We start from the raw sequence: 12,920 nt of genomic DNA, 5'->3' as shown, positions 1-12,920 counted from the left end.
CTCCTCCCTGTTGTATCCTGGAGAGACAGGGGAGGGAGGGAGGGAGGTAGAGACAGGGCTAGGATCAGGGTCAGATGAATTCCAGTCTGAGTGACGAACGCAGTGTGTGCAAATAAAGAGGAGAGTGTGTGCACGTGTGTGAGAGAAGACGAATTAGGGAGGGCTAAAGAGTTGGTGGGAGGGGGGGGGTTGTGTGTGTGTGTGTGTGTGAGAGAGGGAAACAGAGGAAATCCAGGCAGAAGGAAGAAGGCGACATAAAGGGAAGAAGGACAAGGGGGGCAGGAGGAAACAGACAAGACAAGGGGACCCAGATTAAGAGGGAAGATGGCTGAGCCGGAGTTGAAATCACGGAGCAGCCGGGAGAGCCTCTCCAAGGCGGCGAGCCAGGAGAAGATGGGGGGTAAGTACAGTGCACGCTCACACTCCTGTAGGGACCACATGGTGCAGGTCTGCATTATTCCACCATGCGCTCTGATGCAACATTGCCTGATGCTAAAGTACCTTCAGAGTTGACGTGGCTATAGAGACGCATCACAGTGTTTTGGGAGTCTGGGAGACGGTGACAGGTGGCCGAGGAGTCAGGCAAGTGAGGAAATTTGACACAAAAATAAAGAGCTTGTTCCCACGTGAGCCATTTACTGGGTGTGTAGACACTGATGCTGTGCAAATTATGGAAGAAACTGGTTTTAAAAACCACACAGATGAGCCAGTCCGTCAACCTGTTTTTAAACAGCTCATGCCACATTTTTCCCCAAATTGCTGAAAAAGAATGCACACTGCTTCTGTCCCTTGTGACTTGACTTCATGGACATTATAAAAAAAGTCTGTCTCTCGTTTTCATGTAAGTTTGGTACTTTATTCTGTTAAATGAACCAGTGCCTAAAATGTTTCAGGAATAAAATAAACTTCAAAGAACACTTTATCACTGCACTGAGATCACTGGCATAACTAAAACAGTCGTACCTCAAATGTGTAACTGTTGTCCTCTCTCCTACAGCGGCTGAAGCTGACCCAAAACAAGAGGGTCTGATTGAAGAGCAGCCAGCGTCTCCATCTACCCCCATGGTCCCTGCTCCCACCGCCACGAGCCCAACTGCCGGCACACCTGCCAAAGAGAAGATTGTGCTCAAACGCAGCATCACCCTCTTCAATGGCGTGGGCATGATCATAGGCACCATCATCGGCTCAGGCATTTTTGTCACTCCAACTGGTGTGGTCAAAGAGACCGGCTCCGCTGGACTCTCCCTGATCGTCTGGTCTGCCTGCGGAGTGATCTCTACCATGGGCGCCCTGTGCTACGCTGAGCTGGGCACGACCATCACTAAGTCGGGCGGAGACTACACTTACATCCTGGAGGTGTACGGCGAACTGGCGGCTTTCCTGAAGCTGTGGGTGGAGATGCTTATCATCCGACCGTCGTCACAGTATGTGGTGTCACTGGTGTTCGCCACCTACCTTTTGAAACCTCTCTACCCAAACTGCCCCGTGCCCGACAGCGCAGCCAAGCTGATTGCCTGCTTGTGTCTTAGTGAGTAAGGGTTGTTGGCTGAGGTTCTCAAAAACTTTATTCTCTTTCCATGTGATTCCCCTAATTTATATTTCTATGCCTTTCTATATGTGTCCTCTCTTCCTGTAGCCTCCTTGACATTTGTCAACTGCATCAGTGTAAGAGCAGCCACCAAGGTGCAAGATTTGTTCACAGCCTCCAAATTGCTAGCCCTGGTCATCATCATCCTCTTCGGCTTCATCCAGATTGGCACAGGTGAGTCTTGCTCACAGACTGAAGTTTAGAGCTTGTTGTGGTCACGTTCATTCAGAGGTGACGTAAAACTGTGCTCTATAGTATTCTGTGGCTACAGGTCTACAAGACACAAAGAGACTGAACGCAGTGAACTATGTGATCTATTGTCTATCTGTTATCATTTCCAATTTGAATACTAACATCTTGATACTGAGTTGGGTGGACGAGTAACCCAAGTTGATATTTAAATTCTTGTAAAACTTAATTGTTAGGCAAATACATGGAGTAAAATCCGGCTCAACATCACTGTAGGGTGAATGAAAGGAAAAAAACTGGTTCTTGTTTGATGTGTGTATGATGAGTCATGCTTGTGTCAATTTGAAGATTCACAGGACATTTATCCTTACCAAATATAATGTGCTTGGATGCTCAGTAAAATTATTTTGCGTTGACGCCTTTGGCTGACGCTTATCAATATACTGGCACCTTTTTTAAATCTGAAGTATTATCATAATATGCTCTAAATCCTCTTCAAGGGGTGAATAAGTAGAAGTGTGTTTCTTTAACTTAAAAGATGAAAATCCAATCATTTATTGACATGGTGCAAAAATCAGGTTTAGAAACGGAAAAAAGTCTTTGTGAATTAGACCTCTTCGCAACGGAGTATCGTCCGATGGAGTCTAGACAATGGTGGTGGTGAATGGATGACAGGAAATGAAGATCTGGATGCATGTGAGGTGGAGCAGGGCTTCTTATGATGTAAGAGACCCTGGGAGCTGGATGTGATGAGAACTGGAAGTGAATTTAGGTGGAGTAGGGTCGCATCAATTTCACACTGAGATGACAATAAACAAGTTGGTTTAACTGATGGAGTGAATAATCATAGTGAGCTGATTAAGTTGTTAGAGACAGTTAGCGAACGAATAAGAAGCACAGAAGTCTTCCTGAATAAACTTTTACTAAGCCGTATGTGTGTCTTTTCTAGCATGCACCTGTGTACAGTGTGTTTGACCAACTTCCATTTGTTTTCAGTGTTGTTTATTGTAATAAGTATGATCAAAAGAGTATAATGATATAAATACTATTAGCTAGTAGTTTTTTTTAATCAAAGTATAGTTATAATGATTATTGTCTTAGTGTGTATTGGTGCTGCTGAAACCAAGGTTTATGTTTTTTTGTCTCTAATGATTAACAAATTATTGACTAACACTAATGAGCCCAACCAAGCAGACTGCCCTCCTTTCAGTTTGTTAGCACAGTTGCTGAGTCTGAACACAAGGCTCGTCTGTCTGGAGCTGAGCGATTGAGTGTGAGCAAGTGTGCAGCCATGATGTACCCTACATGTGTGTCTGCGTGGGTGTGCTTTGAAGTTGAAACACTGATGAGCATAATTGGTTTAATATATGACTCATCTCTAGGCTACAACATGGAGGCCTATACTGTATATGCGCATATATGGTGTTATTCAAGATGGAGCTGACATTGCACTTGTGAATCACATCAACTGCGGTTGCCTCCATGTTTAGGCAAACGGTGTGGATGATTCAGTCTAAACTGAGATTCATTGTAAGGAAAATGTATTATACTGCAGGCAGATTAATTGTCTCTTTTTGCAGCATCAATGATTTTAAAATGTTACTATTTCCCTTGTATGACTATATCAATTCTATCATGTTCTGTTTATCGTACATATTATAAATATATTTATAGAAGATATACACATACTGTAAATAAGCTCCGGTCATGCCATTCAAAATAAAACAGAGCGGGAAGACAGTGTGGCCATGTACATCTGCTGCCCTCCCCCCTCTTTTTTTTTTTGCAAGGCCACACCCACCACCATTGTGCTCCACGCTGTGTTGCCATGGAGACTAGGCAGCGAAGCTTGCCGGCTGTTGTCACACTGTGGTCTTTCAGAACGCAAGAGAGAAGGACAGAGTGAGAAAAATATTGTATAGTGTGTGTGTGTGTAATAGGCCCCACAGAAAGTGGACATTACCATCTGAAAGCGACAGGTAGAGGAGAGGACTTCCAGCGTACACACACACACACACACAGACACACACACACACACACACACACACACACACACACACACACACACACACACACACACACACACACACACACACACACACACACACACACACACACACACACACACACACACACACACACACACACACACACACACGACAGTTGAACTGTTGCCCTCTCTGATGATACACTGGGTTTGTTAACTGCTGCGGCTAAATAAGTGGATTGAGGTTTTTTCATTTTCAAATGTCAGCTGGACAGGACCTGATTATGTTTCAGTTCATGAAAGCAGATGCTCAAACCTGGAGGCATAGTGTTCAGAGTCCAAACTGGCTAAAATGTCAAGCCTATCAAAGGGCAGGCTGCAACAGAATGTTGCAATGACATGCAAGAAATAGATGGTGGAAACAGCCCTGAAGTGATGAAACCACATAATTACATCATGAACTGTTAAGATAGAGGGATGTTTATTTTTTTTGAGATTCCTTTAACTTCTTCTTCCTTGTGTGTGTGCAGGTGATGTGCCATACCTGACACTAGAAAAGTCATTTGAAGGCAGCAAACTGGGAGTGGACAGTATCGTCTTGGCTCTGTACAGTGGTCTCTTTGCTTTTGGAGGCTGGTGAGGCATTTGTGACCTATTTTGATGCAACTTTAGACCAGAAATGGAAATTATTTATTCCTGTCTGCTTAAACAATATACAGTAGTCTTTATGCAATCCCTAAAATGCTGAACTCTGTTTTTTTTTTTTTTTTTTTTAGGAATTACCTGAATTACGTCACAGAGGAGATGATCAATCCAGAGAGGTGATTTAAAGGGGCTTTATATGGTTCTCATCTCTGAAGTCACAAGCAAACATGGACGTGGTGGAGCTGAAATGGCAGCAGCCAGCAATACTAGCCACGCTAATGATGTTAACAACGCTAATAATGCTAACAGTGTTAATAACAGCAACAGTGCTGAAATAGCTTACAGTGTTAATGGGGGTTGTGTAGCGCCACCGTGGTTCGGGACAGCGTTATTAGTGTTGCTAACGGCGCTCAGTGCTAACAGCAGCAGTGCTGACAGAGCCAATAGTGTTAAGGGGGGTTGCAACGTAGAACTGCAGTTAAATAATACTTTAGTGATAATCATATAACAATCAGTTGAGCCCCATCTTGACAAACTTATATCATCCAGGGGGTTCCGGTGGAACAGTGCTTAGAGCAGTCGCCCCATGTAAAGAGTCTGAAGGTCCTCGAGGCAGCGGCCGCGTGTTCGACTTGCCGCTCGCTAACGCTTTTTTCTCTTGGACCCTTCTGTTGGAAAAGGAATCGGGCACCTGAAATTGTGCCTATTATCCGTAAATTCACGTTACTCAAACGCCAATTATCCTTCACCGACATGTTGTTTACCTTGCCTCGACGCTCTGTTAGTACGTCTTACGCTTTGTTAATCTGATTGGTTGATTTGGCCTGTCAATCACAAACATAGGTGGTGATAGACAGATGATTTATCCAATCAGCAAACAGTATTTCCGCCTCTTCCCAAAAGATCTCCAAACGAGAGTTCCCAGATGGCTATGGAGAGCAAATGTGAATTATGCGAATCAATCCATCTGGCGGAGTCAGGTTAGCTAACAGTATAGCCTCATGATGTAACTTCCCAAAGAACACGTGTGGGATTTTTTTGGAAACGTGTCTTTAATTGTCCAGACAGAAAAATCGTGAATACAGTAATATATTAACAAAAATCATTTGAAACAAAACAAAATTTTCTTACCACTTATGGGCCTCTAGGGTGAGTAACAACAATTTTTTCTATGGTTGCCTAGAAACAAGGAGTGGCTCAACTTCCCCACAGGCTCAAATCACTCTCACTTTGTCCCCTTTACAAAGTGACAAGATGCCTCTTGACAAAAGCAGCCTCAAAAACAGCTATAGACAAAAGAAAATATAAGCTTTAATTTTGGATTGCATTAAATATTTAGGATTTCCAATTGTTTTGTGTAATATTATATAATCTAGCACAACTGACCACTGTAGGAAACTAATCAGATATTCAATTCAATTCATGAAATACTATGGTCACATAAACATACAAATAATAAAATTGAACACAACCTTTATAACAGATGTCCTCCCCCCATAGGAACCTGCCCTTGTCCATCATCATATCCATGCCTATAGTGACGGTGGTGTACGTTCTGACCAACCTGGCCTACTTCACCACCATCTCTCCTGAAGTCATGGTTGAGTCTGAGGCTGTTGCTGTGGTGAGCTTCATATTTCTGTCATAAAGTTACCACGGTTACTTACAGACTGTAACTCAAAGCCATCAGACGCATCTTGTCGGAAGATTGTGTTTCTCATATACATTGTGCTGTTCTGCAGACTTTTGGAGAGTACCATCTTGGAGCGATGTCCTGGCTGATTCCTGTCTTTGTGGGACTGTCCTGCTTTGGAGCCGTCAACGGATCCCTGTTCACCTCAGCACGGTGTGTTTTTTGCACAGAGAGAATAAAGATTAAGTAGCGTCTAGATGTTATATACAACAGTTTATAAATGTTTTGATTACAGTTCATACAAATGAGTTTGGGAAAACAGGTTAGGGATTCCTTGTTTGGTGGATGTGTGTTAAAAAGTTTTCAAAAAAACCTTAAATATTCCTTTGCAATAATCACATTACAGTGAGAATCTGGTCTGTGGGATTGAACACCCTCAAATGTTGGGAGAATGTGCAGTTTCATATCATATGAGATTTCTTTTATGAATGCCAACTGTTTCATTGCAAAATAAACTCTCTTCTCTTCAGGTTGTTCTATGCTGGAGCTCGCGAGGGTCAACTCCCTGCTGCTCTGGGTTTGGTTCACACAGATGTCTTCACGCCGGTGCCGTCCCTAATCTTCACAGTAAGATGCCTGCGACTTACAGCAATGATCTGACATTACTTTTGTGTTTGATTCATGAGCACGTTCAAAAATTCTTCTCAAATCAGCCAAACAACTTATAAGATAAGATGGAACATTTTGAATTGCAAAGAAAAATCTTGTGCCAGAGACTGTTTAGAAATTACAACGACATAATAATAAAAACAACAACAAAAACAACAACAACAGACTAATACATGTAAAGTGTATAATGAGGGATGCCAACACCAGTGCCTCATAGTATAACAATCAAGCAAGATACACCTATTAAAAAAAGTAAAGTAAGATAGAAAACATGGCTTCCAAGAAGGATTTAGTAAATAAAGGTGCATTATATGACCTTTAGTTACATATACGGTATATGCATCATATATATATATATATATATATATATATATATATATATATATATATATATATATACCGTATATATAAAACTCAGAATGTTCTCAGCATGAAAGCATTTAGCATAACACATATCCAAATAGCTTGAGGAATACAATTTGTGTGTTTATATACAAAGTATGCAAGACTAATACTATCTTGTCTTCCTTTTCCCTTGTATCAGTGTTTGCTGTCAATGATGTACGCCATCTCTCAGGACATCTTCTCTGTCATCAATCTCTTCAGCTTCTTCACCTGGCTGTGTGTTGGTATGGCCATTGCTGGCATGCTCTGGCTGCGCTTTACCAAGCCAAACCTCCGAAGGCCCATTAAGGTACCCTTGTCTGAAAGGTTGTATTGCAGGCTGTAAACGCCTGCTGTATTGGAGATTTTAAATTGTTTTTAAAGGATCTGAGATTCAATACACAAGTGATGTAAGATCTTTGCTCGAGCTGAACCTCAGCCTGACCAAAATATCAACACTCCTGGTTTCATAGAGCACCCACTTTTCTTTCTTTCTTTTCTTTTTTTATTTATTCTTTAATGAAAGCACCATTGTATTACTGCTCTTGTTATTGGTCGGAAGTGGAACCATACTGTGTTTTCAGAATAGGAGGGATTGTTTGCACACACACACACATGGCTCTTTGTTTCTATTTCATCATGGGAATATAACTCTGGCTGACTAGTGTCTTTCATCTTTCCTTTGAGCCTGAGTGCTCTCAGCTCATTTGTTTTACATGATGAACCTCTAACAAGGAATAAAAATAGCTCAAAAATATATGTGAAGTGCCAAAAGTAAAAGTACTCAAAATTCACCATGCAAAAGGACCCATTTACATTATGTGTTATATAATTTGATTGATGCATTAATGTGTACATATCTTTAATGTTGCAGCTGGTAAAGGTGGAGATAATTCCAATTACTTTATATGCAAAGAATACTGTATATACAGATATCTACAGATTCCCTCTGGAAAAGAGCTGTACTCAACATGCACAACTTTAATATAGCAGCAAACAAAGCTTGTTTGTTTTGATAACCAGTCCGACGAAAGCAGGAACAAACGCCTACATCTATTTCTGTTTCTTTCTGCAGGTGTATCTGTTCATCCCTGTGACTTTTGTTCTGGGCTGTGTCTTCATGATCGTCGTGTCCTTCTGGGCAGCTCCGTTTGAGTGCCTGGTAGGCTGCAGCATTATTCTCACAGGCATCCCGGCATACCTCCTGGGCTACAAGTGGAAGAAACCCCATGTGGTCAAGAAGATGCTGGGTGAGTAAGACATATTTGTTTTTGTAATACCCTCTTTGTCTATTTGTTCAGGCAAGGTCAGAGAAGCATTCATTACAGTTTGTTGTGAATTTCCTGTGAGAATATCTGCTCGAGTGCAGCTGCGGGCACTGATACATTTGGTTTGTTTTTACAGTCAGTGCAAAGGACTCAAACCAGGGTGTTGATCTGATGTTTAATAAAATCTGACATTGGACCTGCAGTGACTTAGGAAAAGATAACAGACAGGGCTGATGTGATAAGTTTTTCTCCTCAGAAATCTTCACCATGTTCTGTCAGAAGATCTTCATGTCTGTTCCTGAGGAGAAGGACCAACATGAGGCGGTTGAATAACGCTGGACAGACTGATAGAAGATGTACTGTGTCAAAATTTTTGTCTGAACATTCTTGATATATTTGCATTCATTCATTCACTCACTCACTCGTGATTTGGCTAACAACCTTTTTTTTTGTATTTATTTTTTCTCTTTAACTAATCAGAAAGGTAATTGTGGAACAAACTGGTATTGACAAGGGTAGAGTGGCAATCTTGGTAAAGGAGAGTTTATGGCACAATTTGTGAACACTACAAAATGTTAAAAGCTAAAAAATGTATTTTGGCTTTAAGACATTTTCCACTACTTTTAACTCTAAATTGGACAATTGCATTCCTTTTAATGCTAGAACATGCTTACATGTTGCATGTTAGTTAAAGGCGAGTAACACTTGCATTTTAAAGGGGAATGCCACCTAAATTATGTATTCAAATATATTATATGATATAGTTATTTAAATTCTAGTAAGTTAAATCAGTATAAGAGAAGAGAAATTTCCATTTTTATACCCAAAATTAGCTTTTTTCTATTGAAGTGTTATCATTTCTGAAACAGAAACTGTAGCCACACTTTATACTTGACGACATCACAAATCTGAGTGTTTCATGTTTACTAATGTTTTTGAAATGTCTTAGACCATAGGGATAACAAGAACATGGATGTAGTTCCCCTTTAAAATGTGAGTAACTGTTGCAGACACATAATTAATTGTGTGCTGCCAACATAGTGTTAGAAGCTGCACACACATACACCAGTGGCCTAAAACATACTACATGTTCACTATGTACAAATGAGTAGCTTAGCAAGACAAGATATTTGATAGAGACTAACAAACCAAACTACACATAGTTTATGATAGTTGACAGTTTTATAGAAAATGTGAGTTAAAACCATAGACTTTCTGCTGCAGTTATTGATCACATAAGAGGCAATCACTGACAGTGTATAGTGTACAGATAAGGTCAGGGTCGGCAGAGGAAATAGTTAATTAGCATAACACTGATTACATTAAACTTATATGCTACTAATATTTGTGTTCATAACAACTGATTTCAGTATGTTTTTGCATTACTTTGTAAAAAAAAAAAAAAGAATCCACAGCACTATGTTAAAGCACAAGCTAAAGTGATATAAACCAGTGTATGTCATGTTTCCTGAAGATGTGTTGCTGTGAATCAGGTCTGTTTCTTGTATCATTTCATTTTCATATCAAACCACATCAGCATCAGCGCTCAATATGGGATGATATTTGATGACATGACAATGGATACCAGCAGCTGTTTGTGGGGAATTATTATAGGAAACTGAAGACCTACATAGTCCTTCTGGTTGTTTTTAGAAAAAACATCTTTGTAGTGTTAGTGTTTTGTATTGCTTGTATCTGTGCCAGCCATGTCAGTGCTGATATTTCATTTTTTTGTTTTATGTTTACCATAAGACCAGAATGAATGTTGCAAATTTAGTGACATCGGCTTTGCTTTTATATTTTACCTATAAAATCTTACTTGACTGAATATCTGATGTTTCCCAATATTATTGCAAGCACTTACTTTGAGTAGACTCCCTTTCTGAGGGAAATAAAGGAGGGTGAAGGCTGTCTTGGCTAGCAAATGTTTCTGGATTTTTGCACAAAAAAGAGACAGTCCCATAACAAACATTAGCCATTGGTTAGTGGGTTATCAGCCCTTACAGTCCAGGTGTTGCAGGACACTGCCAAACTGAAAATGCGTACACTTAAATTGGATAAAAATGCACAAAACAGAAAAGTGAGTGCCATTCTTTTAACATTAATAAAGCTGAAATGTTAAGAATTTTTTTTTTACAACTGCAGACAAAAGTTTAAAAAATACCTTAATGGATATCCATTTACATGTAAAGGGAAAGGGAAGCACATATCTAAATACCACCCAACAGCATCAACCCCCCTAAAGAGTCTCATGTTTACATCATATTCTAAGAAAAATTAGGTTGATATGAAAGTTTATTACAAACTTTTCAACAGGATGCACCTCTTCCACCCCAAGATTTAATCATCTTCAAAAGTCAGAAAGCTACACGCAAAACAATACACAGCACAATTAGTTGAATTGAAAGTTGAAAAATGGTTCCTGCGGATCCCGTCATATATTTCATGTTTTACACAACATCTCTACTCAGTATCTCTATGTACAAAGTGTTACTGTGTGTATAATTGATAATGCCTTTAATGGTAAAAAACAAATTGCATATTTTTAATCTTTAAATTATGTCAATTATTGTAGCTGTTGTATGTCAGTGACCATGGCAGGTACATGTAACAATAAACATATTTTTGTTCAAAGCTGGCCTAGGTTGTTTGTGTTCCTCAGAGGCTTGAAATCAGATTCCTCACTGCTGCCTGAATGCAGAGTCCTAATATATTTGCATCAGTTAACAAAAAGGCCAGCAGCAGCCTCTCTGCAGATAACACAAGCAATCCCCAAAACACAACGTAGCTTTTATCCAAATGAGGGTGTTTCACAAGCACAATTTTCTCAAAATGTCATCCAATGGTGGTATCATCTCAGCCATCTAGTGTTTGGGTAGCGATCTGTATGAAATGCTCTGTCCTGTTTGTCTTGTCTTGTTTGTTGGCTGTCAGACAATGGAGCTGCCTATGCCTGTGCTGTCAGGAGGGTTCATATCCGTCTGAAGAGGAAATGAGAGAGTCTGATGGCTGCTGATGGAACTAATATCAGAGCTGCTGGATACAATATTAGTGATGGGAGATTGGACAGGCAAGGAGCCAATAATACACAAGTGAAGTATAGCGTGTTTTGATACCTTCTGCAGAAGGGAAGGGTATCATGCAGGGAGTGGACCAGTTCATTCAATTTGTAACATAATAAATACAGTAGGCTATAGTAAACCACAGCAGTGGAGTCGGATCTTACATTCTAAGTCAGTCTGTTATTGACATAGAAAGAAAACATAAAAGAATTACATTAAAATATGTTTATTATTAGCAATCTTTAACATGCAACATGGCAGTTTTCATTTTTACGGATTTAAGTTACTACCATCATATTAGTTTTCAAAGTTTCATGGCCAACCTTTCTGTGTTGTGAAAAAACTTCATGAAACACATGATCAACAACAATCTTTATACATAATTTAGTTGTTCATATTGAGGATTTGAGATCTATTTTTCATAAAACAAGAAACATTCTGCCAGTGGGGTGAAATAAATCAACTTGTCCTCTAAGCATTTTGACTTGTTTCAAGAAAGGTCTTAACATATAAAGCCAAAAGAAATGTGCTAAAAAGTCTTTAATGAACATTATAAAATCTTACGGGTAGATTTTGTTTTGACTTGGTTCACTACAATTATATTTTGAATTAAAGTTGTAGGACTCTCTTAGATTAAATGTGAGAATGAGACATGAGAATAAACATAGTAAGGTTCCAGATCAGGATAAGGTTGTGTTTTCTATTTATAAATCTATCATTTTTCATTTCTGAAACATATTAAATGTAGATGTTGGCAGTGGGTATAATAGTTTCTGAACTTCTGTTTGAACCGCGGATGCACCACCAACATTGATCTCACCAGCAGAGGGCGATAGAGGTACATGAATATGAGCTTGTTAAACACTTTGTGCTGTTACAGTTATATCATCAGCCTTAACAGTGTATGTATAAAAATCATCTGTCTTTTAGATAAATGCAATGTGAATTTCGTTAATTTTTCCCTCCTTTTTTGGCATTCAAAGGATATTCTTCTCCCATCTGCTCTCAAATGTAACTTCTTGAGAATATTTGCCGTTTTTAAAATTGCATTGCCTTCTGTTTGTCTTGATCAAGCTCACACAGTTACACACATCTCCCTTGTGTAAGCTGCCCAGTAAGGATAAGGATAAAGAGGGTGAGGCAAGGGCCTTTGATGTGCTTTATTGTTATGGAAATCATATCAGTATTACAGTTGGTCAACAGTCTAACTGAGCCACTGAGCTGTTATGAACGTATTCTTTATAGGTTAGGAGAACTGAAAAATAATGTGGTCAGTTTTATGAATCAGCTCTAGGGGGCACTGCGTCATCATCGTCCCTGAGAGAGGGAGAGAGAGAACTGGGGGGATGATAGATTCCATTTCTATTCTACCTTTAATCCAACTGTGAAATTCATAAGTAAAAGGCAGTCCTATTTTTCTTCACAGGTACTTCTCTGAATAACCGTGTACTGCTGCATCAACCCTGAGTTTCATCATCACACCTTCACCAGAAAA

General features: G+C 39.7%; 1 protein-coding gene across 1 annotated transcript; it reads left to right on the top strand.

The window, feature by feature from the left end:
• Positions 1-280: 280 nt before the first annotated feature.
• LOC310952321 (large neutral amino acids transporter small subunit 1-like) lies at positions 281-9,162 on the top strand. The gene is made up of 11 exons (XM_083920901.1): positions 281-400; positions 998-1,528; positions 1,637-1,762; positions 4,295-4,400; positions 4,541-4,585; positions 5,910-6,033; positions 6,152-6,255; positions 6,573-6,669; positions 7,256-7,405; positions 8,171-8,345; positions 8,620-9,162. The coding sequence occupies exons 1-11, from the start codon at positions 325-327 to the stop codon at positions 8,694-8,696; spliced, it is 1,611 nt and encodes a 536-aa protein (XP_083777027.1). The 5' UTR covers positions 281-324; the 3' UTR covers positions 8,697-9,162.
• Positions 9,163-12,920: the final 3,758 nt, after the last annotated feature.

The sequence above is a fragment of the Echiichthys vipera genome (assembly GCF_963691815.1).
Source record: "Echiichthys vipera genome assembly, chromosome: 9".
Lineage (NCBI taxonomy): Eukaryota > Metazoa > Chordata > Actinopteri > Perciformes > Trachinidae > Echiichthys > Echiichthys vipera.
Note: the sequence above shows the minus strand (reverse complement) of the source record. Positions and strands in the feature narration are given on the sequence as shown.